General features: G+C 34.3%; 1 protein-coding gene across 17 annotated transcripts in view; it reads right to left on the bottom strand.

Annotated features, from left to right (window-relative positions):
* The window catches only part of DLG1 (discs large MAGUK scaffold protein 1), a 256,769-nt gene that overhangs the window by 138,725 nt on the left and 91,421 nt on the right, over nucleotides 1-26,623 (bottom strand). For 12 of the 17 annotated variants that reach the window (XM_059163069.1, XM_059163079.1, XM_059163078.1 and 9 more), the window contains exon 5: nucleotides 14,530-14,694. In XM_059163069.1, the coding sequence (XP_059019052.1) occupies nucleotides 14,530-14,694 (165 nt within the window). Of the gene's footprint in view, nucleotides 1-4,452; nucleotides 4,944-14,529; nucleotides 14,695-26,623 lie in introns of those variants that run through there. The other 5 variants (XM_059163084.1, XM_059163081.1, XM_059163082.1 and 2 more) reach the window with 5 other exon arrangements.

A 26,623-nucleotide genomic window follows, 5' to 3' on the forward strand; every position in this document is an offset into this window, starting at 1 on the left:
GGAAGGTTTGGACTTTTTGGGGTGATTAAGGACAAAAGGATATAGAGTATAAAATTAGTCCTGATGATACACCTAGGAAAGCTTGGTAAAAGATGAACAATCAGTTAAATTTGTTGTCTACTTGTGACTTGTTTAACAATTTGCAAAAGGGAATGTTGGGAGGAGAGGAAAAGCCAGGGAATTGGACGTCTCACCAAGAAGTGAGGTTCTCTTTAGGCTCATCTCCCCTTAAATTCTACGATTAAAGGTGCTGAGGTTTGGAATTCTTAAAAAAGTACATGGCTGTACTTAGAGTTAGCTTATTCAGTCAACACAATTTACTGAATATCTGAATAGACTGCACTACCCTGGGTGGTCTAATTCCTAATTATCTATATTTGAATTTGTTCATGGGCTATCAAAAGTTAAGTAATCTAAAAAGAAAATAATAATATTAGTAATAGCTGCCAGGCACTGTTCTAAGTATGATACATATATTAAATAATAGAATTAACTCATGAGGTTGAGAGTATTATATACATTTTTGAACAACATATCCAATGCACAGCTCTACAGATTTAAATCCTTAATAATCTAGACTGTATCTGTTTGGACAAACAGTATTCTTTTATACAAATTAGCCTATATATTTTTCCACACATGGGTATCTGAAAAGTGTTTTCCTGCATTTTAATGCAGGACAGGTTTTTCCTCTAAAAAGAAAACTATTCAATTCTTAAAATTTTATTGTTCTACTTCAATTATGATAAGTCATCATGTCTGTTCCATTCACTCTTAGAAAAGAACTTTATTGTTTTCAGCTCAACCTGCCATGTCAGTTGTTGGGGGAAGGGCAGAATTTAGAATGGCTATTTATAATGATCCATGCTAGGGATTTTTAGGTGGTCCAAAACACAGGCACAGCTGCTAAACACACATTCAAAGTGACCTACCACTTCACAGCTGTTCTAAGTTTATATTACTACTATACTCATTAATAAACACTGATATCACCAAGAAGGCTAATCAAGTAGCAAAGACTAGAAATACTGGAGTTCTTTAAAACCCTCATGAATTTAAAAATTAGTCCTAGTCTGGAATAGAGGTGAGTGTGCTAAAAAGGACAGGGCAGATTGGCATTAAGTGATCCTAAATGCAAGAATAGGGGAAATTCTGAGGTAAAGACATGAGGAAGGTTTGACAACATGTAGGCCCTTTTTTTCTGTAATAATTATTCAAAATTAAGAACATAAGTAGGATGAAGCACAAAACAGAAAAACTTACAACAAAGTAAAAAAAAAATTAGAAACTCCTTTTAATTTAACATTAAAAAAACAAACAAAAACAACAACCCAAGGGCACCTGGCTGCCTCAAATTGGTTAGGTGTCTCATTCAACTCAGGTCAGGATCCCAGAGTCCTGGGATCAAGCCCCACGTAGGGCTTCCGGCTCAGTGAAGAGCCTGCTTCTCTCTCTCTCCCTCCCTCTACTGCTCCCTCTGCTTGTTATCTGTCAAATAAATAAAAGCCTTAAAAAAAAAAAAAAAAAAGGCAACTCATGTGAATTTCTGGGATATAACCAAATGACAAAGACTAAAAATAGTTTGTAAACTGTACAGTTAACATCATTGTGTGGGAACCCAGAGGGGTGAGGAAATCAGGTACATGGGGAATTTGTGTGACCTGAAGTAAACATGAAGAATGGAGGGGAGGAGAAGGGAAACAGAGAGAAATGGGGTACTGTGAAGAACTAAAGGCACTGGTGAGGGAAGGAAAGTGGATCCAAGAAAAACAGGTACCCAGGAGGTTTAGGATTGGGTACTATATTTTGGAAGGTCATAAACTAACAAGGTTTTGGTGACTGAAATGGAAAATAATCAATTCTATAAACATTTACTGAGCACCATCTACATGCCAAGCCCTATCCTAGAAGGGGGGGGGGAGGGTCTTGCAGAAGTTTATAACTACTTCGCTTCCTTAACATTAAAAAAAAACATTAATGACTTCACACTAAATTCCAGATATTATAGTAGAAACTGGCACATAATCTGAGTTATGAATGTGAATATTTCTAACACACAAGTAACTTAAATGAATCCCTAAATAAATTTTCTTTTTATTTACAGAAGGTATTTTGGGGTTACTAAATCAGGGTAATGACCTTCAAATTAATAAAACTGGATTTAATAGCAATTCTCCACACTGCTGAAAGTATCATGCTGCATAGTTACAAGAAATTACATTCAAACTTAAATCTTGCTATCAAATCTTAGAAAAAATATTTCTAACAACAATGAAATAGAAAATCTGGTTATCATTGCTGCTATTTATCAATTACAGAACAAAACACTATCATAATACTATCTTCACAGAAACATAGTATATGTTCAATAAATTACAAAATTTCATTAATCTACTTGTTTTTAACAATATGCAAATCCTTCTGGTGCTACAAATTAAAAACCGTCTGCTATGGGTCAGTAGATGAAACAGGTCTATCATCAGTCCAGATCCAAATCTGTCTAGTGTTCTATCTCAGTCCTATCATATTTTATCCAGTAAAATGAATTCCAGTGAGTTACAACAAAAGACCTGGATATATAAAATATCCCAATCATCAGTTAGAAAAATATACAGAATGAAAAATGGTATAATGGTACTTTAGAGCAGGAGAAATAAAAGCTAAAATCTTTGACCTAATGTTTATATTTCTAAAAATGAAATACAAAGGTAATGAAAGACAAGTAAAAAAGAAGTATGAAAGAAATAAAACCTAAGTCATTTATCAGTGTAACAAATGATTTGAACCAAATGGGAGGAAAATAAAATTTTTAATGGCTTTGTAGGATTAATTGTGAATAGGTTTTACTGAAATTATGACTCTATTTTAGTACAATATAATAAGCAGTTTTTCTCCAATTCCTAAGTAATTATAATGTAATTCTGTGGTTTCAATAGTTTTACATGTAAACTATTTTGCTTGCCTTTTCATTTGTATGCCTCTAATAAGATTACGTATCAGTGGTAGTGTGTATGTATACATATACAGTACTGTGTACTTATATAAACCTCATGTAAGTTTTTAAAAGTTTTTAGCACATCTTTTTCTATTAACAAAAGAAAGTATCATTTAATATTAATCTATTCTGAATTAACACCAAATCTTAGTTTTTGCATCCCTTTTTGGTATGTATAATTGCAGTCAAATCAAGTTAGTTAAATTCTTCAGGCAGTGTTCAATCTTGAGAGTTAAATCATGTCACTGCTTCTGAAGTTTTGATTGAAACTAACATCAGTGCCTATATAAGAACAATTAATGATCCCTCCTAGCCCAGTAACTCCATTTCTCTCACACATGTTAGAAAAATAAATACAATTTCTTACTTAAGAAATTCGACAATATTTTAAAATCAAAACTATTGAAAGATTAATTCTGGTAACCAAAAGCAAGAAAGAAGCTGTTGACAGTTTATTGTGCTGCTTCTAATCATTTTTTAAAAAGATGGTTTTAAAGAAATTTATTTTAAAAAGCACTAGGATATGTGTATAAATTTTATTAAGTATTAGTGATGTGAAAGGACAAAAGCAATCTCCCCTTGTTTTTAAATTAGACTATTTCTTATCATTTCATTTTTACTAAAGTTTAATATCTACAGAAAATATTTTAAAATATAGTCCCCCAACCTCCTTTAATGACAAATGAATATTTCACTTAAGTTACTATTAATTTCTATTTCCCCATTATTTTTAAATCAAAAAGATTTGGTTTTATGTGGTCTTCTTTTTTTTAATTTGGGAGATTTTTAGTGTTGCTCATTTCTTTAAACTGTCAACTGACTATCTGAAAAAAAATATTCCTATAATTGTGTAGTTATACAAGCTTAATGCTTTTAAATTAACCCTAGATAATATATACAGAAATGGAAAGATTAACTAAATTCCTTGAATAAACCATAATTATAACTTCATAAGATATAAGTATATAGCAACAGTAAACTATATTCAATTTATTCTCAAAACACTAGAAAATAAAAATCTTTCTGTATCTTCTGTTTTTTTACCATAACAATCTTCCTAAGGTTATCTAATGACATACAGAAGCTAAAGTGGTTTTCTTTTTTTTGGGTTAGACATTGTACTTTATAGCATTTAACAGCCTAAAAATAAGGAGACAAGCATTATTAATTTACACTGTAATTTATGTATGAATGGTTTGTATTTTTAGAGAAGTCCTTCAACAGAATCAGAGCCTGTATTGTTTGGTATTACATAAGAGCAAAAGAGAAAATATTTTTTGTTTCCCCTTCCATGCTAAAGACCTACACAGATGGACTGAAAACATGTATTTCTGCACACTCAAGGTTTCAGTACATAAGACTGTATTTTAAATAATAAGAAATCTATATTAATACAACTGCAAAGCAAACATAAAGCAAAAATATATTGAAAATAATTTCAACAAGTGGTATGTTACCTGGGTGGAGCTGGTGGCTACCGAGATGCAGTCAATAAAGCTGTGTCTTCGAGTGAAAAATGCAACTATCTGCTGCCAGCGTGAAGGTTCTGGCTCAGCCTGCAGTTCATCTGATGAACCCTTTTTTGCCCAATGTTTCTGCTTTGGGCCTACTGAGCCATGGCTAGAGCTAGTATTGCCTCCTCGACTGGCGCGAGAGTATAGAAGTGTGTTGTTCCCGAAAATGTAATTCATCTCTGCAGCCCTGCAGGTGGTTGCCAAGCAGTCTTACTTCTCTACCAGCTGCTGAGTGGTGAATGATCGGTAAAAACTGCAGCTAGAATTACAGCAGCATCACTTGTAGATCAGGGAAAATAAAAATCTTGAGAAATGATGCTCATTTTCTCTGTAATTTCTTCCCATGAAAGAGCTTGTATCTTCCCTCTGTACCTGTTAGTTGTATGATGGCTGAGTTTATATTTGCAGACAAAAAAGACGGCATAAGGTTGATGGCTTTCTCATGATTATTTTTTCACCAGCGTCTGCAGGAACCAAAAGCTGTTCTTTTGTTAGCTGATAACTAGACGGAATGAAATCCAGGAAGTGAGGTCGATTAGCAGGTAAAGAAGGATGTTATAAACACTGGACTACCAAGACCCTTTGGGGATGCATGATTTAATGCACAGGGTGGAGAAACCCTGGATTACGAAGTTTCAATCTCAGTCTGTAGTAAAATCCAGTGTCATCTTCACTGCTTAAATAATTATAAATATGAACTGAATTCAAATATACAAGATGATTTTCTTGCCAACAGTTCTGATTGCTTAATTTTACTGAAGGAGACTTTGTCATTCATATATAAATTTCCACATCAGGAAGGAGCTCACATTAATTAGGCTATAAGTTTTTTAAAGGTACTATTTACATTCAACTCTGAGGATCTAACACTAGAGGAAAATCCACTTGTAATATGGCATGATCATTTTATATAATATATTGGTTCTTAATGCTTTGATAATGGAGTCTGGAGCCAAAAACAGATTAATCAGCGAAATAAGTATTTGACTTCTGAACTTTTGTGATTAAAAGAAACTTAAATTATTACCATCATCTCTCATATATTATAAACACTTAGATTAATAAGTTATAAATTTTTAAAAATGCCAAAGAATTAAAGTAGATTTTTTGTTTTAAAAACAACAAAGCATGTTTTATCCAACACTATATAAATAATACTCTGGGGTTCAACTAAATAATATTGTTTGATTGCTAGACAGACATTTTCTAACATTTAATATCTAGGTCTGGGTTTTTCAACAAAGTAGTCTACCTCAGAATCAGAATCACCTAGGATGCTGGTTAAAAATGCAGACTGGTATCCCCTCTCCTCACCAGAATTTTTTAGAGTAAGAGGGATCTTGAAATTTTCATTTTTTAAAAAAAGACCCTTAAGGGCGCCTGGGTGGCTCAGTGGTTAAGCCGCTGCCTTCGGCTCAGGTCATGATCTCAGGGTCCTGGGATCGAGTCCCGCATCGGGCTCTCTGCTCGGCAGGGAGCCTGCTTCCCTCTCTCTCTCTCTTTGCCTGCCTCTCCGTCTACTTGTGATTTCTCTCTGTCAAATAAATAAATAAAATCTTAAAAAAAAAAAAAGACCCTTAAGTGACTCGAGCAACCTCAAGTTTAAGAACCATAGATTTGTAACTCTGCCCTGCTAATATTGCTACATTATTATATAATATATGGTCATATAAACATATAACATATAAACATTTAAAACAATATATGAATAAAAATGCCATTTGATAATTTACTAATGGTTGAGTAATTTAGTTTTTAAGTTGATACAAGCACATCACAAATCCCAACCTGAGCCATATACTTTTTCAGATGTGGACTGACAAAAAATCTTGCTTACTATGTGCTTACTGCACCAACTAAATGCAATCTCTTGAAAAGTAGAAACTGTGACCTTCAGATTCATTGAAAATCCTGATTCAGCAAGCAAAGATGCTAATACTCTCTCTCTTGATTTCATCCCTGAGATACAGACACATGCCCCAAAGAGGTGAGTCATGTGGGACTCTCGAAAGCTAAGATGCTCTGTGACAGAGATTATAGCACAAAGTTTGGTGCTTCTTCCCAAGGACTCTGTAGATAGTAGCTGGCAATTTTGTGACCCTAGACAGACTGTCCTATTTGGAAAATGGACAGGACAACAGATGAAAACACTAAGGGTAAACAGAGAACTAAGAATCCTCTGAAGGAAAAAAAAAATTAAACCTCTTTTTAAAGAACCACAGTAATTTGGACCACATATTTAATAAACAACTGGCTAGTGTGGTTTATATAATTGGTTTGGCCCCAAAAGATGTGCCTTGATGATCCATGTCTGATGAAAATCCAAGATGGGGGAACCCTAGAACTGATATAGGCTCTGTTATTCTGGATTGGTATGGATGAGGATATTGTACACAAATGCTGAGTGCAAATTTCCTACTCACACTGCAAATAATAACAACACAGACCATGGATACTAAGCCATTTGTGTACACAGATTTCTTATCCCATGGAGCCAAAGAGCTCAAAAAAAATCTAACGCTGATATCCCGTGTACCCCCTAAGTACTGCCAAAAGTACTTTTCGAGCACAGATTTTGTAATCAAATCCACTGACATTAAAAAGCAGCTCTGAGTTTTGAGAAAGGGTTCTTTATGAAAATAAACCATTACCTGTACTACAAAAATCTAAGATCATCTCATCCATTGCCCAGTAGTCAATGGATGCATACAAAACCATATGTGTACTAAACCATAAATGGTTTCATATGGTTTGACTGGGAGATCAAAGGTGACCAATTCCTCACTGAAACCTGCTTTAGAACAGCCCTACTCATAAAATAAACTCTATTCCATTAAAACAAAATTTAAGCTCATTATGGAACCTGGAAAGTCTATTTAAAGTAATGAATTAAAAAAATACACAATGTCGAAATCACTGAATAACTATTAACATTTTAATGATTTAAATATTTTTTCTGTGCAGTTTACTTTTTTCCACAAAATGATACTGTCTATAATAGAACCCTAAACAATAAAGCTTAAGTAAACTGAGTATATCCATTTAATGATTACATAACCAAAAATACAATTATGAAGAATTTGTAACTGTGAGAAATTTATTTTGTAATATTAAATGAAAGTAAGGACCATTCAAAAATATATATAAAATAGGTAGGCCCCCAATTATTTGTTTACCAATCAAACTCACAAAAAAACCTATTCAAGTCTTCAGGTATAGTAACAAAAGCAAGGATTAAATAATCTCAGTGAGAAACTTAAAAGGTTGAGAAAAAAAAATCAATATTAAAATTCTAAAATACAAAAAATAAATCACTAAGTAACTACAAAGCTACTATACTGTAAATGCAATGTAATAGGCACTTTCCTTATACTTTTATCTTTATGATCTGGCTTATTAAATTTCAAAACGTGAAACTCTACTAAGATAAGACTTAAAAAAATTTTTTTTCTACTCAATTTATTTAAACAAAACAAAAAACACACAGTTCACTTTTCTCACTACCCTGCCTCTTATAACCACCAATATTTTTGTCCATGTTATAAGAGATCATTGGTTATTTATCTTTCTCTGACTTATTTCACTTGGCATAATGCCCTCAAGGTCCATCCATGTTGTCCCAAATGGCAAAATTTCATTCTCTTTTACCACATATATCATATTTTCTTCTTTCTTTGATGGATTCTTAGATTATTTCTATATCTTGCCTACTATAAATATTATAATGAATAAGAGGGTGCATATATATCTTTTTGAATTAGTGTTTTCATTTTCTTCAAATTAATACACACATAAGTAGATCTTCTGGTCACACGGTAGCTTATTTTTAATTTTCTGAGAAACCACTCATACTGTTTTCCACAATAGTTTCAACAATTTATACACTCCCACTGACAATCCATGAGGGTTTCCTTTACTGCACTCACTTGCCACACTTATTATTTATCTTTTTGTTAAGAGTCATTCCAAGAGGTGTGAGGTAGTATCTTGTGGTTTTGATTTGCATTTCCCTGATGACTGATGATGCTGAGCATCTATGTTTTTATGTACCTATCAGCCACTTGTATGTCGTCTTTGGAAAAATGTCTCCTCAGATCTTTTGACATTTTAAAATCAGTTTTTGTTGTTGTTGTTATTGAGTTGAATCAGTTCTTTATGTATTTTGGATATTAGCCCCTTATCAGGTTTGTGATTCATCATTATTTTCTCCCATTCGGTAGTATGCTTTTTCATCTTGCTGGCACAGCTTCCTCTACTGTGCAGAAGCTTTTTAGTGTGATGTAGTCCCATTAGTTTGTTTTTGCTTTTGCTACTTTTGCTTTTGGTGTCAGATTCCAAAAATCATCACCAAGACCTATGTCAGGGTGATTACTACCTATGTTTTCTTCTAGGAGTTTTCTCCTAGGACAAAGCTGAGAAGACTGATGACACAGATTGGTTATTTGCTTAGAAAAACTCCACTCATTTATACACACAAATCCTTTCTGTAAGAGCACCATCTTGTGGTCAAATTGTATGCAGACTATAAGATTACCTTAATACACCAGGGCCATCCAAAAAAGATAAAATTCAACATTTTAATATATTCCAAAGATGTAAAAACAAAATTGATTTCAAAACTACCCACTTAAAATAGGTAAGATTCTATTCAATAGACATGTATTTGCCTATGTCTATTTTTCTGCTACCCTCATTTCTCACAATATTTGAAAAACTACCAACTACTGCTAGTGATCTCATTAGCAGTAATCTGCTAGTATTCTTAATACTACTGGATGAGGAGCACCTGGGTGGCTCAGAGGGTTAAGCCTCTCTGCCTTCGGCTTGGGTCATGATCTCAGGGTCCTGGGATCAAGTCCCACATTGGGCTCTCTGCTCAGCGGGGAGCCTGCTTCCTCCTCTCTCTCTGCCTGCCTCTCTACCTGCTTGTTATCTCTGTCTGTCAAATAAATAAATAAAATCTTAAAAAAAAAAATACTACTGGATGAAATGTACCCAGGCTAGGTGATATAGATATTTAAAATAATTATCTGCTCACATACTCTGTTCTATCTTCGATTTCAAGTCCTGCTTAACTAGATTTACTTTGCACAATTTGGTTTGAACATAATTTTCCTTGCCACTGAAAACAAAAGCCAAATATGAGTTCTTTAATTTCCTCAATCATCAACACAACGTCCCATACAAAACAGTGCACCTACTGTCCTCCTTATCAATTCATCCTGATTTAATCTATTTTGAAATAGGCTGGAGTTTTATTTGTTCAATTTACTGTTCTGACCATTTTTCCTAATTCCCAGCTCATTTTCAGTTTTAGGAATCTTGACACTGCTCTTATTATGATACCCTATTATATTCATAACTGTTTAAAAGCTAAACTTTCTTTACAGATTTCTTACATACCATGAAAATTTACCCACTGTGTCCTTTTCTTCCACAGAATTCTTCACCACTATATTGCCAATCTCTTCCCTGAAACTGACCAGCACTGGCAAAAAAGTTTCCCTTTCAGAGTCTTAAATGATAATTATATTTAAGCTAAAATAAGGCTGAATAAAATAACTTTCAATCACTACCTTATTTCATTCATTTTCTTCAGTAATGAGAATCAGCACCACTACCGCAAGAACCTGTTAAGATTATTTCATAGCCCATTTCATGGTGGCAAACCTTTCATCGGGCCATTCATCAGCTCAGGATTGAGGCCCCCATTTGCTAACAAGTTCCCAAAGCTACACTATAATAAACTTTCCTGAATTTTTATAGTTTCCTCTGATTATCACCCTGCTACTTTACTTATTTTCCCCAGTAACTGCCTTTCCTCCGAACTGCATCTTGTCCACACCTTCAACATCTTGTCCTAATATTCATTTTCTTTTTTTAGAATAGTCCAAAAATTTAATTTTTCTCTTTATTTTTGCATGTTACATACTTTGTTATATCTCTTCATAAAAATATTAATCACGGAAATCTAACAAAGTTACTTAGCATAGAGGTTTAATAAATGTTTGTTAAAGGTATGTACTATTTGATAAAAAACTAATATTCTGGCAGGTGATTTTTTTTCCCCTGAAATCTTATAATCAACTTTATTCAAAAGTTTTCAAAAATTTAAACCTGACAATAGTCACTGCAAAAGCTCACATCTGCCGGGGTGCCTGGGTGGCTCAGTGGGTTAAAGCCTCTGCCTTCGGCTTGGGTCATGATCCCAGGGTCCTGGGATCGAGCCCCGTATCGGGCTCTCTGCTCTCTGCTCAGCAGCGGTCCTGCTTCCTCCTCTCTCTCTGCCTGCCTCTCTGCCTACTTGTGATCTCTGCCAGTCAAATAAATAAATAAAATCTTTTAAAAAAGAAAAAAAAAAAAAAGTTCACATCTGCCAGATACTCGTATTGGTTCTAGGTGCATTCAATCTTATACTGAGTTAAGCAATGCCCATGGGTCAACCACAAGGGCTTTATGTGTACTATAATCTTCACCACAACCTTCCTTATTGTGATTTCACAAATATGCTTGTCTTTCTAAAGCTTACTTTCTAGCAGGAAAACAAACAATAAGTACACAAGTAAGTGAACCTATAATCTAGTTTGACTTTGAGCACTGAATCCAAGGGCCAGCAACTATCAACCTTCTCCTGAAATGAAATTAGTTAAGACTCTCATTTTTATTTCAAGTTGTCAATTTGCTAAAATATTTATCAGTTTATTTATATTCAACTTTTGAAAAGGGGGTGGGGCCCTCACTACCCATACCTCTGTCATAATTTGCATACACATGGAAGTAACTACCAAAACAACCAACCAAAAGAATGAGGAGCTGAGAGTGTGCAAATTGACTTTGCACAGTTTGTAACCATCAGAATGACCAGAAATTCAAAACATCAGAAACAAAGAATTATGCTTACCTGGGAGAATTTCATGACTCAAGTAATAGTTTATATTACTTCAGTCAAGAGAAAACAGGAATAAACAAGAACAGCATATCCAGCAGGACAGAGTGCTTAGAATTCAAGTGTTCTAAAGTTCTATGTTATTCAGAATGAAGACAGAAGAGATTTACTGACTTTAGTTTTGTAAGTTAAAAATGTATATTAAAATTTCTGGGATAACCATTAAATGAAGAGAAACATGTAACTTCCAAGCAAATAAGATGGGAGATAAGACATGAGAAAATATAATCTAAAGTAAGATATGAAAGGAATAAATGTCTCCTATTGAGCTAGAGAAGCTGAAGGAACTACATTTTAGAAAGGCTCTATTTCTGCTGTTTTTCTGCTAGGGCCCATTTACTCATGTTCTATTTCGCATCTGAGTAAAAAATCAAAGAAGCGATGTTCTCACTCCACGGAAGAAGCAAGAAGTTAATTATTCTCTGAGGTTTGTCGCAGGCCCCCAAACATCTGGTAACATCTAAGAAGAGTCAGATCCTAAATACGTTCCAGGAGGTTAGCTCTGAAAAACTGCAGATGACTCTGGCATCAATACCTTCTACTTTCAATGATTTCTAAAATAACACCCATTATTCACCTCTGATGAGACCCTACCTTGGATTCCTGAAGGACCACTTATCCTGGACCCCTTTCAAATACAAACGCTGAGCCCCAAGTGCAGAGACTCATTCTCCTTTCCTTCCTGAGTCTTCCAGATACTCCAGCTGCTATCCTCTACCTGTTACTTGGGCTATTTATCCAACTAACTCTGCCTTCACTTTCTCCAGCTCGTGTTTGATTTCTACCCTGCATGAAGCCAAGCACTCTCTTGGCTGGTCCTAAAGGACCCCCACTTCTGGGTTCTCAGACCAAAACTGCCTGTATCACTATGTTTAAAAACTAAGAAACATACTCATGGGGCAAATAAAATCACAAGCGAAATAAAAGAAAATGTTACAATGATTTAAAAAAAATTACATTTTAAAACTTGCTGATACAAGTGATATTTAAAGGAAAGTTTACAAACTCCACTACTACTAGAAAAGACAGATACTGTTATAGTATGTAAATAAAGAAACTAGGGGGGGAAAAAAAGTAAAACCGCCAAACCCTAACAGAATAAACCCTAACAGAAAAAACACTGTTAAGAGGAGAAGGGGGATAAGATAAAAGAACTGTTTCTGTCACTAATAGCCACCAATTTCTTCTTCTCTGTATCTCTCATTAAGCCTTCCAAGGGAAGGTCAGCTTGCTTCTACTAAACACAACCTTAGTTAATATGCAGGTTATCTACACCTTATATTTATAGATTTACATGGAACACATATATTATGTGGGTAAATGTGTGTGTGAAAACAGGGAGGGTGAAGATGACAGCACATGGGGGAGGGACACAAGATTTTTTTTTTAAGATTTTATTTATTTATTTGACAGAGAGAGATCACAAGTAGGCAGAGAGGCAGGCAGAGAGAGAGAGAGAGAGGAGGAAGCAGGCTCCCTGCTGAGCAGAGAGCCCGATGCGGGACTCAATCCCAGGACCCTGAGATCATGACCTGAGCCAAAGGCAGCGGCTTAACCCACTGAGCCACCCAGGCGCCCCAAGATTTTTTTTTAAAAAGAGATGAATCTTTGAAAAGACCATCTTCTGGCAAGAATGGTCAAGGGGAAGAAAACAAAACAAAGCACAAATAAACATTATGAGGAATGAAAAGGGGGCCATACCTAAATATGCTATAGACAAAACCCCCAACATATTAATAACAGTATTTTGAAATAAATATAAAATGGACACATTCCTAGAAAAAATAACCTCCCAAAACTATTAATAGAAAAATCTAAATGGTATAACCATTAAAAATCTTAACTAGAAATACTAAATCATCTTTCAAAGAGATTATAAAACACAGGTTACAGTTTACTGGGAAAAAATAATCCTTATTCACAATGCATACAACCAACAAAAGATTAGTATCCAGAATATATAAAGAACTTGTAGAGACACTTGAGGGTTCAGTTGGTTAAGCAGCCAACTCTTCATTTCAGCTCAGGTCATGATCTCAGAGCCCTGGGATCAATCCCCACCTCGGGCTCCACACTGAGAGCAAAGTTTGCTTGAGGATTCTCTTCCCTTTCCCTCTGCCCCCCACAACTTGTTTGCTTACTCTAAATATATAAATGTTTAAGATCAGTAAAAAGGACACCAAAGACAAAAAGGAACAAAAATCTTGAGAGGTTATATCACAGAATAGAAAACCTGGATGAGTAATAAATATATTAAACCACATTATCAAACAGGGAAATGCACATTAAAATCACAATGAGATACTATTTCAAGTCCCAAACAATGGCAGAAATAAGAATACCAGGTACTGATAAAAATACAGATCAGTTAAAACTCTTTTTATTGCTGCTGAAAATGTAAATTATTTAACTATTTGGAAAATAATCTAGTGTTATCCACAAAGATATGTATACATAACCTATGTTTTAAATAGCACTTTTTATATTCATAATATTCTGAAAATAACTCAATATCCATCAAAAGTAAGATAAATTATAGTATATTAATGAAAGAACAACTCCAGAGCAGTGAAAACAATCTCAGGAATATAATGTTGAGCAAAAAAGTCAAGCTGCCATTATATGCACTATAATTCATTTATATAAAATGTAAAATCAGCAAAATAAATAATACACTGATTGGAGATCTAAATGTGTGCTAGAGCTTTAGAAGAAACCAGGACTGTGGTTATTTCTGAAGGGAGTTAATGTTAGTATTAATGCTCTTTTTCTATACCTACTAATATTTAAAACACATTTTAAACACTTCAGTGTGTAGTATTTGAAATATAATAGTTATTTCCTTTGTGGGAATTTTTAGGCTCAATGATAGTATCACTGAATAAAACTCATTTATAAAATATATCCTTAAAAATGTTTTTAGAATGCTAATAAGTATTATGTAATTCCCTATAACTAAGAAACCATAAACAAGGGATGAAAATTCTACATGAACAAAGAGTTCTCTCTGAGCATGAGCTATACGAGTAACAAAATATATAATTCATAGCAACAAAATAAAATTTTCATCCTACCTTTATTGGTGAAATGTGAGAATGGGAAACAAATCCATGGACATTCTCAATTTCTGACAGGTTCTTCTCTGAGACATGAACTAGTTCCGGACCTATCACCTCATTAGTGATTTGTGGGGAAATGTGCTCTTGAGGAGGTGTGTCTTCATCCTGATACCGGTATTTCTGTAAAGAAAATTCGAATATATGAAAAAGTGCTGAAAAGCAAAGTGAGTTCAATTCAAATCATGGTTTCATAACAAATAATTAATAATATTGAACTATCTGGAAAGCATATTGTATAGTTTAATGCATTAAGTCTGAGAAAAATAGGCCTCCGTTTTAATCATACCAGTTTTTAATAAAATATCTGATTATTAAAACTATTTCAGGGACGCCTGGGTGGCTCAGTCGGTTAAAGCCTCTGCCTTTGGCTCAGGTCGTGATCCCAGGGTTCTGGGACTGTGTCGGGCTCTCTGCTCAGCGGGGAGTCTGCTTACCTTTGCGTTGCCTGCCTCTCTGCCTACTTGTGATCTCTGTCTGTCAAATAAATAAAAAATCTTAAAAAAATACAAAAACTATTTCAGATTATGGGAAGATGGCTGAGTGGGAAGCACAAAAAATGTGTCTTTCCACTTAAGACAATTACACAGGAATGATCTGTCTGATATAACTATTCTGGGAACTCTGGAGTCTGCTGAAGGCTTGCAATTTTCCAGGGGGTTAACTGGGATGGTAAACTGTGATTAATTTAGGTCAGCTTCACCACTTGTATTCATCACAGTACTGGAAGTTGCACCTAGAGCAATTAGGCAAGAAAAAGAAAGGAAAGACACTCATACTGGAAAGGAAGGAGTAAAATGATCTCTGTTTATAGATGATATAATATTGTATGTAGAAAACCTTAAAGACTCAGCAAAAAGCTGTCAGAACTAATGAATTCAGGACAGTAGCTGGATACAAAGTCAACACACAAAAATCAGTTACATTTCTATACACAATTAAAAAAGAAAATTACAGGAACAGTTCTATTTACAATAGCATCAAAAAGAATAAAATATTTGGGGATAAACGAGGTGAAATACTTGTACAGTGAAAACACTGCTGAAAGAAATTAAAGATGACAGAAAAAAAATGGAAACACATTCTGTGTTTATGGATTGGAAGACTAAATACTGTTAAGATGTCAATACCGCCCAAAGCAATTTACAATCCCTGTCAAGATACTAATGAGAATTCTTGCAAAAAGAAAAAAACCCATTCTAAAATTCATGTGGAATCTCGAGAAATCTGAATTGCCAAAATAATCATGAAAAAGAACAAAGCTGGAAGACTCACACATCCTCATTTAAAAACTTACTACAAAGCTAAAGTATTCAAACAAGTTTGTCCTGGCATAAAGACAAACGTATTGACCAATGGAACAGAATAAAAGTCCAGAAATAAACCTTCACATAAATGGTCAAATTATTTTCAACAAGGGCACTAAGACTACTCAACAGGGAAAAGGCAATCTTTTCAACAAGTGGTGCCGGGAAAAGTGGATATCTACATGCAAAAAAATGAAGCTGAATCCTTATCTAATTTTCACCAGGTAAAATTCAAAATGCATCAAGGACCTAAATGGAAGACTAAAACAATAAGCTCTTAAAAGAAAACACAGCACACAAAAGCTTCATGACACTGCATTTGGCCATGATTTCTTGAATATGACACCAAAGGCACAGGTAACAAAAGAAAAAAAAAAACAGACAAACTGGACTTCATAAAAATTTTGTGCATCGGAAGACCCTATCCAAAGAGTAAAAGGCAACCCAAGGAATGAGAAAGTTTTGCAAATCATATGTCTAATAAAGAATTAATATCCAAAATATACAGAAAACTCCTAACTAAAAGTCAACAATAAAACCAAACTCAAACACGGGCACAGAACTTGGAAAGAGATTCCCCCAAAGAAGACAAACGAATGGCCACTAAGCACATGAAATGATGCTCAACATCACTAATTGCTATAGAAATGCAAGTCAAAACTATAATGAGATACCACCTCACACACATTAGGATGATTCCTACTGAAAAAAGAGAAAAGTTCCAAAAGAAACTGGAACCCCTGTGCATTACGGGGGAATATAAAATGGTACAGCCACTGTAGAAAGTAGTATGGTGGTTCCTCAAAAAAGTAAAAATAAAATTACCATATGAATCCAGCAATTCCACTTCTGGGTATATGCCCAAAAGAATTGGAAGTAGGGTCCTGAAGAGATTATTTGTACACCCATGTTCATAGCAGTACTATTCACAATAGCTAAAACATGTAAGAAACCCAAGTGTCCATCAATGGAGAATGAATAAGCAAAATGTGGTATATACATACAATGGAATATTTTTAGCTTTAAGAAAAAAAAGTTGGGCAATATGTTACATGTGGAAGAACCTTGTGAACATTATGCTAAGTGAAATAAGCTAATCACAAAAAGACAAATACTGTGTAATTCCACGTATACGAGGTACCTAAAATACAGCTTTATCCTTGGAACAGGGGTCAGACGTATACGAGGTACCTAAAATACAGCTTTATCCTTGGAACAGGGGTCAGAACACCAACCCCCTATCAAAAATCCGTGTATAACTTTGAATGCCCAAAAGCTTAACTACTAATAGCTTACACTGGGAAGCCTTACCAATAACATAAACAATTAACCCATATTTTGTATGTTATATATATTATAGACCATATTCTTACAATAAAGGTAGAAAAAAGTTGAGAAAATCATAATTATAATTTCATAATCATGAAAAAACAGACTAGTATCTACATATATTTTACATTTATAAATATTTCTTTCTTAATGTTTTTAATATTTCTAGGCTATGCAGTTCATCTGCAAGTTTTTTCAAATGTCTGCAAGATTTTCCAATATATTTATTGAAAAAAGTCTGCAGATCAGTGGACCTGCACAGTTCAAAAGCATGTTGTTCAAGGCTCAACTGTAGTCAAAATCATAAAGACCTAAAGTTAAAATGGTTGCTGCCAGGGGCTGTGGGGAGGGGAGAATTGTGACACTTAACAGACATCAAGTTTCACTTTCACGAGATGAAAAGAGTTATGGGGATGAATGGTGCTAATGCCTGCGCTATCATGTGACTGTATATTAATACCACTGAACTATAAACTCAAAAACAGTTAAATGGTAAACTTTTTGTTATGTGTACTTTATCATTAAAAAAAAAAGAAGTTTAAGAAATAATTCAGAGCTAGGAAGGTGAAAAAGAAATCTGAATACAAATTTGCTCATTTCTTACCCAATGTCAGCTGAATGCTGTTATCTCTAACTACACAGTTGTTTAAGTGAAGTCAAAATGAAAAGCCAAAGTTATCTGACTAAATTAGTTTGGTTTTCTTATTCAGTTAATGGATATAAAAATGAAAAAAGCCTTTTCAAATCCTAACTGAAAATCAGTCTATTAGAGAACAGTATTTTTCTTTTTAACTATAAGAGAATTTTTGTCTCTTTCTCTCACTCTCTCACACTTAACTCTATGCAATCTACTTTTAAAGGAACAAAATTTTAAGAAAACCAAATCTACCTTACCCCATACACAAAAGTAAAAGGAAATCATAATTATAGGAACTGGTAGAAAATAAAAGTACATGTTTTTCAACTCAAGCTGAGAATGTGTATACATACAAATAAAACCAAAACAAACTAAAATATTCTCCCCCTCCCCCAAGAAAAATACTCAAAAAGACATAAGTCATGATAGAAACAAATTTTGTAACAAAATTATTAGCCACTATTTGCAGCTCTTATAAATCATTAGAAAAAACAGCAAACATCATAATGGGATAGTCACAGAAGGCATACAAATGGATCAGTAAACTTCTAGAAAAAACATGCTCAACTTCCTTAGTATGTAAAAATTATAATGTTAGCATTCAGAGAAATGGGCATAAATCATCATATTCTTGGTAGGGGTCTTTTTCTGGTGGGCAGATTCCAATGTTTCACAAGTCCTGAAAATGTTTCTATTCCTTAATCCAATAATCCCACTTCTAGAAACTAAATTTACACATAGCATCAGTAAGAAGCATAAATATTTGTTGTATACAAATATGTACATTGTAAAATATATTAAAAATACCTTTAACTCTGAATTTCAGTGCTGCAAGTTAATACAAAACCTCAGCATCACTTTTTAAATAACATCCTTCTGTGAAATGGTAAATTACATGGAAAACAATCAAACTCATATTACTATTAGCTAGTTCATTTAACATGATATATGAAATATTTTTATGCACTAACCTCAGATTATTTTCAAAACCAATGGAAAGAATTCTCTACTTTATCCTGAGTATGGCTGAAGGTACAAAAACACTCACAAAATTTAACACAGTTTAAATACTCAATTGGGCAGAAGAAAAATCTACATACACTTACACTTTAAAAGTAGATAGATAAGGAAAGAAACTCGATTATCATTTTTTTTTTCCTTCTCCCCAGGCTCCCCCCCAGCCATCTTTTCAAACTTTACAGCTACTTCACAACTTAATATGTACTTTGACGAGAATACATGCAGGAAGATATTCACTAAAATCTGTAGTGAAGAAAAACTGGAAACAAGCTTCCTATCAATATACAAAAAAAAAAAAAAAAAAAAGCTAACGAAATTATGGTACATTCTACAAAAGTTATAGACATTTAGGGTAAAAATCTACTTCTCTTTATAGGAAAACCTGAAAACATAGATTGCTGAATGAAGAAAGCATGTTTTGAAGCTAACAGTTTGAACATTTGATTTTTTAGACTTTATTTATTTGAGAGAGAGGGGGAATAAGGGGTAGGCAGAAGGGGAGGAAGGAGGAGACTACGCACTGAGCAGGGAGCAGTCATGTTACATGGAGCTAGATTTCAGGACCTTAAGATCATGACCTGAGTCAAAGGCAGCTGCTTAACTGGGCCACCAAGATGCCCCAGTTTGAACATTTTAAACCAAATCAATAGTATACTTATGTATATGTATAATGTGTAAATGCATATGCAATATGTGCATACACGTATATTTACTTATCTTCATGTCTATGTGTATGTGTGTACATCTCTCTCCATATCCATGAATGTACACAAGTAATGTGAGAGAATCTAAAAGGATTAAAAAAAAAAAAAGGTTCATACTGAAAAGGAAAGAAATCATTAAAAAAATCTGTCTTTTAAATATCTTTTTAAATGGATGTTACCCCTTGTAATTACTGGAAAACTCAAGGCATCTGACCTGGCCTTTCCCAGTAAAAATCACTCTATATTCATGGAACAATTCAATGCAGCCCCTTTGGCTTCTGTATTTTCTGCAAAGTGGCAGTTGAATGCAGTAACTTGACCAATCTCATGTTTAATCCTTTTGGCAAGACTATAGATAGTACTGTGTCCTTTTATCAAGAATTACATAAGGTCTGGTTATCTCTTCTTGCGATGTTCCATGTTCGGAGCTCTTGATATTCAATGCCTTAATCGGTTCACTCACTGCGAGCTGCAAAATGGGGACAGTCTAATTCTACCATTTCATTTTCATTTACTAAACAGTATATACATAAATATTCCTCTTCACCTACTATCTGGTTATCTACTGATATAGTTCACACATGAATAACAGGAGAAATACTTAAATTGTTACTGTATTTACCAGTTTTCAAGACAGATTAAAAAAAAATGGTTCCTTATCATCCTCTTAAAGCAATTAGGAGGGTTTTAGATACCACGCAATCCTGACCAAAATGTCATGTGGCTCTTTTTTCAGCAACCCACAAGCTAACCCTGATACTCATATGGAGATGCAAAAGACCCAGTAGAGTCAAAACAACATCTTTAAACAGAAGAGCAATGTTGGGGCACCTAGATGGCTCAGTCGGTTAAGCAGCTGCCTTAGGCTCAGGTCCTGATGATCCAGCCACACAACCAGCTCCCTCTGCTCAGTGGAGAGCCTGCTTCTCACTCTCCCTCTGCCTGCTGCTCTATTTGTGCTATCTCTGTATCTCTCTGTCAAATAAATAAATAAAAATCTTAAAAAAAAAAAAAAAGAGCAAAGTGGAGGACCCATACTTCCCAATTTCAAAACATTCTACAAAGTTGTGGTTTTTAAAGATCATTTATTTATTTATTTGAGGGAGGGAGGAAGGAGAGAGATCACATGTGCATGCGCCTGAGTGTGAACACAGTGCACTAGTGGCATGAGGGGCAAAGGGAGAAACAGATTCCCTGTTGTACAGGAAACCTGATGTGGGTCTTGATCCCAGGACTCTGGGATCACGACCTGAGCTAACGGCAGATGCTTAACCAACTGAACCACCCAGGTGCACCTACAAAGCTGTATCAATCAAGACTGCCATACTGGTGTAAAGATAGATGTGTATCAATGGAACAGAATTAAGAGTCCAGAAACGTTATCATTGCATTTATGGTCAACTGATGTTCAAAAAGGTGCCCAGAGAATTTAATGGGGGAAAGAAGAGTCTTTTCAACAAATGATGCTGAGACAACTGGATGCAAAGTAATTAAATCAGACCTCTTTCTAACACTATGTATAAAAATTAATTCAAAATGGATCCAGATCTAAATATAAGAGCTAAAACATAAAACTCTTAGAAGTAAACATAAATAAACATCTTTACAACCTTGGATTTAGAAGTGGTTTCCTAGGTACAACGACTAAAGCATAAGCAGATAAATTTGACTTGATAAAAATGAAAAACCTTTGTTCATCAAAGGGCATTATCAATAAAGTGAAAAGATAACCCTCAGAATGGGAGAGAATATTGGCAGATCATATATTTGTTAACAGTATCTAGAAAACATAAGGTGTCTGGTTAAGTCTCCTGAACATATAATGAATTCTTACAACTCGACAATAAAAAATCGAATTGTAAAATGGACAAAGAATTTAAACAGACTTTTTTTTTCAAAGAAAATAAAAAAAATGGAAAATAAGCACATGAAAAGATGTTCAACAACATTAGTTATCAGAGAAATGCAAATCAAAGCTGCAATGAGCTATCACTTCACATCCACCATAATAGCTATAACCAAAAAGATTGATGATAATAACACATGCTGGTGAGGATGTGGAGAAATGGGGACTGTCAGTGTTGGGGGAATGTAGTCATTCTGGAAATAGTGAAACCATTCTCCAGAATGGTTTGGTAGTTCCTCAAAAGGTAAAAAGAGTTACCATTTGAGTAATTTCACTTCTGCATATCTAGCCAAGAGAACCAAAAAGGTGCATTCATACAAAAACTTATACACAAATATTCATAATATTATTATTCATAACAGCCCCAAAGTGGAAACAACCAAAATGTCTATCAATTTATAAATGAATAAATAAAATGTGTTATATCCATACCATGGAATATTCTTCGCCTATAATAAATAAGTTATTTATAGATTCTACAATATAGAACTTTGAAAACATTATGTTAAGTGTAAGAGGCCAGTCACAAAAATCCACATACTATATAATTCCACTTATATGAAATGAAGGGAACAGGCAAATCTCATAGAACCAGTAAGTAGGTTAGTAATTTCCAAAGACTTGTGAGAGGAAGAAATGGGAATCAACTGCTGGTGAGTCCAGTTTCTCTCTGGGTGATGGAAATGTTCTGCAATTTAGGGATGACAGCTGCACAACCTTGTGCACAGAGCTATACACACTTGAAAAGGATGAATGTTACGGTATGTGTTATTTTAATTTAAAAATTACTATTAAAGTGTCATTATAAATGGATGAATTAAACATATTTGATTGGCTAAATTCACTGCAAATATTCTTTTGGAAGTTCAAACTGTCTTATCTCTAGCCAGTTAAGACTCTATTCATCTGAGTCCCCTTATACCTGACACTTTTAAGAAAGTTTAATACAACAAAGTATGGTCACCAAAAGTAGAAAAAAAGGGGATTCCCTGAGGTACAATTATTACTTGAGAAAGTATTTCCAAGTTGCTTTCCAGGCCTACCATTACCACGCACTGTAATATTCATCTGTATTTCTTACTATGTAAAGGTTGAACTCAACCAATTACCAAAAATATTTTAACACTGAAAACTTTTCGTATAAAACGAGTTTCCTAATACAGTAGAATGCATAAAACTAACCCTCCTACAAGGATGGTCCACATCTAAATTAGCTAACACTTATACTAGAAAAGAACTACAAAATGGGATGAGAGAAAGGGGATGGAGAAGGAGGATTTAAAAATGACTGTATTAAGAACATTCTAAATACCCATTTAGAAATTTCCCCATTCTTTTTTATGTTTAAGGTTGGTATCTTCAGTATCAAACCCTCCACTGCTCTTCATCTTGGTTACCAATATTGGCAACATTACTACTTACTGACTATAGTGGTTTGAAAGCTAATTTAATTTGGAATGTAAATACGTTACTACTTCACTGCTGTTACATTATTTTCCAAAACTGTTTAAGAAACAGTAAGTTTTCTGATTAACAGATACCGCACAGATTCCCAAGTCTATCAGAAAATTAAAATGGTTGAAATTAAGACCAAAATCTTTCTATTTACTAGAATAAGTTTCTTAATGCTGATCAGTAGAATAAACATAGTTGTTAATTTGTATCTCCTTATCTACCTCACAACCTATAAACATTTGTTGTTTCTGTAATAAATTAAAAAGAAATATTTTTGCATCACCTATGTTTTACTAGTACACTGTTCCATGTACCCCCAACATATTTCTTATAAGAAAAGCAATAAATAAGACATCAACATTAAGTGCAGTGGTGGGCTTTAAAATTAATTTCTAAAACAGAAGATTATTAGAAAGAAGATTATCATATGTTTAAGAATGCAGAGACAAAATCACCACTAGTTTGAAACCCAATTTCCAAATTTCAATAAAAACTTAAGTGCTGGGTATGTACTGTGAGTGTTTGTAAATATGGGGATAAATAACACTTAGATGTTGATGAGAATATTTTAAATATTTGTTAAAATTCAATGGTAAAATGTGCTTTGGTGAGTGCTGTGAAGTGGTAAACCTGGCGATACAGGTCTGTCTTGACAGACTTGTACCCCTGGGGATAAAAATATATAATATGTTTATAAAAAATTAAAAATTAAAAATTAAAAAAAAATTCAATGGTAAAGACCTGTATAGAAAGAGAACTCATAAAAATTAGAAAAGAGAAGAAATGGAAGAAAGGAAGGAGGGATGGAAGAAAGGAAGGAAGGAAAGAATTGAAATTAAAGAAGTCAGGAAACGGGCAGCAGTTAGAATGGCAAAATTTGATAAGACAAGAAACAAAATGTTGGAGAGGCTGTGGAGAAAGAGGAACCCTCTTACACTGTTGGTGGGATTGCAAGATGGTATAGCCACTATGGAAAACAGGGTGGAGGTCCCTCAAAAAATTAAAAATAGGAGGGCCTGGGTGGCTCAGTCGTTAAGCATCTGCCTTTCGCTCAGGTCATGATCCCAGGGTCCTAGGATCAAGCCCCATGTCAGGCTCCCTGCTCAGTGGGAAGCCTGCTTCTCCCTCTCCCACTCCCCCTGCTTGTACGTTCTCTTTCTCTGTATCTGTCAAATAAATAAATACAATCTTAAAAAAAAAAAAAAAAAAAAAAAGAGCTACCCTATGACCCTGCAATTGTACTACTGGGTATTTATCCCAAAGATACAGATGTAGTGAAAAGAAGGGCCATATGCACCCCAGTGTTCATAGCTGCAAGGTCCACAATAGCCAAACTACGGAAAGAGCTGAGATGCCCTTCAACAGACAAATGGATAAAGATGTGATCCATGTATACAATGGAATATTATTCAGCCATCAGAAATGATGAATACCCAACTTTTGCATCAACATGGATGGGACTGGAGGAGATTATGCTGAGTGAAATAAGTCAAGCAGAGAAAGTCAATTATCATATGGTTTCACTTATTTGTGGAACATAAGGAATAGCATGGAGGACATTAGGTGAAGGAAGGGAAAAACGAAGGGGGAATTGGAGTGGGAGACGAACCATGAGAGACTGTGGACTCGGAAAAACAAACTGAGGGTTTTAGAGGGGAGGTGGGTGAGGTGATGGATATTAAGGAGGGGACACACACTGCATGGAACACTGGGTGTTATGCACAAACAATGAATCATGGAACACCACATCAAAAACCAATGATGTACTATACGGTGATTAACATAATAAAAAAAATTTAGGAAATGGGAAGAAATCAAAACACATGCATGAAAACTGTGATAAATATAAAATATGATGTGAGGAATTAAAAAATGAATAATCACAATAAATGTAGATGTATAATAAGTATATTTAAATTCTATCAAGGAATAGCTCATTCCTGCATTTCTGAGGATGATGGAAAGCTTCTAAATTCATTAGACAATCAGTTTACAGAACCTTAAAACAAGAAACCAATCTTCAAATATGAAGACAAACATGTTTTGGAAGGCAAAACAGCAAATTAAATACATAGTTCATGTATTCATTTTTAAAAAACCATATGAACAGATCAAAGAACAACGTTCACATGATCATCTTAGTAGATGCTTAAAGAATACTCTAAGAATCTGCCACAAAGTTAAATCTATTCCTAATTATGGCGGCGGGGCAGCTCTTATTAATAAAGAAAATGAAGCATTTAAAGCATCTACCAGCAATCATCAAATTTAATGATGAAGCATTAAAAGCATTTCTATAAACTGAAGATCAAGGCAATATCACTCTTCTTAATATTTTTCTAGCATTTCTAAACGATTTGCTAAAAGCAAAAAAAAAGAAAAGGGGTGCCCAGGTGACTCAGTCTGTTAAGCGTCTGCCTTCAGCTCAGGTCATGATCTCAGAGTTCTGGGATCAAGCCCCACAATGGGCTCTCTGCTCAGCGGGGAGGTCTGCTTCTCCCTTTCACTCCCCCTCTGTGCTCACACTCTCTCAAGTAAATAGATAAAATCTTAAAAAAAGAAAAGAAAAGAACTTCCTAAAACTGCTCCCCAAAATTGCAAAGGGGTGTGAACATTTTTCAGAACAGATGCTCAGAGCTTTAGTCAGTTTCTTAAAAGAGATTTGGGATAATTAGTTTAAATAAGTTTGGGAGCTTGGGGGGTGGTGCACAGGGAAGCGCCATGATCAGAATGATCACTTTTAGATATGCTATAAAAGTGATGGAAGACTGTAAGCTGGGGAAGGGAAAATACGTGTATAAGAATTTTAATTTTAAAATATAATAAGCAAATAAGTCATTTTAAAAAAGAGATTTTATTTGAGAGAGAGCACAAGTTGGGAGGAGGGGCAGAGGGCGAGGGAGAAGCAGACTCCCTGCTGAGTAGGGAACCCAATGCGGGGCTCGATCCCAGGACCCTGAGATCATGACCTGAGCCAAATGCAGACACTTAGCCAAATGAGTCACCCAGGCAACACCAAATAAGTCATTCTTACATGATGAGACAAGTTATGACAAATGGATAAATGGTAAAATCCAACAGGCATAATTCTAGTCATAACTTCCACTTTGCTCTATTAAATTACAACTATAAAGAAAAACCTGAATTTTAAAATGATAAATTCTATAACAATCTAATAGAAAAATGGGCTAATTTTCTCACTTAAAATTTTTTGTTTTAAATGAAGGAAACTATTTTGTAGTTTCAAAGTTTAGTATTCATAACAAGATCTAAACTTCCATTTCATAAAATATTTAGAAAACTTTGTCACAGTCTGTATTACGAACTTTTGAAAAACAGTTCTAGAACCCACAGGTTATAGTGTGACCTTCAAAAGACTGGGTTTCCTAAAAAATAAAAAGGGGGGAATATTTTAATTTCTTAAAATTGATCTACTAGCTAATACCATATTTCACCCAATCCAGTACATATCATCAATCATATAGCACCCACCTTAAAAAGAGAAAAAAAAATTGTGAAGTTCATCAATTACAAATGCTTTGAAATTCAAAAAAGGTTAAATGAGAAGAAAGTGTCTCTTACAATCAATGAAATACAATCATTTAAAACCACAGAAATGTTCTGGATTTCTTCTCAAAAGCATTACTTTCACTCTTTGGACCTTTAACAGCTAAAAATCATTATTTTCAAGAGT

This window comes from Mustela lutreola, chromosome 2 (genome assembly GCF_030435805.1).
Source record: "Mustela lutreola isolate mMusLut2 chromosome 2, mMusLut2.pri, whole genome shotgun sequence".
Lineage (NCBI taxonomy): Eukaryota > Metazoa > Chordata > Mammalia > Carnivora > Mustelidae > Mustela > Mustela lutreola.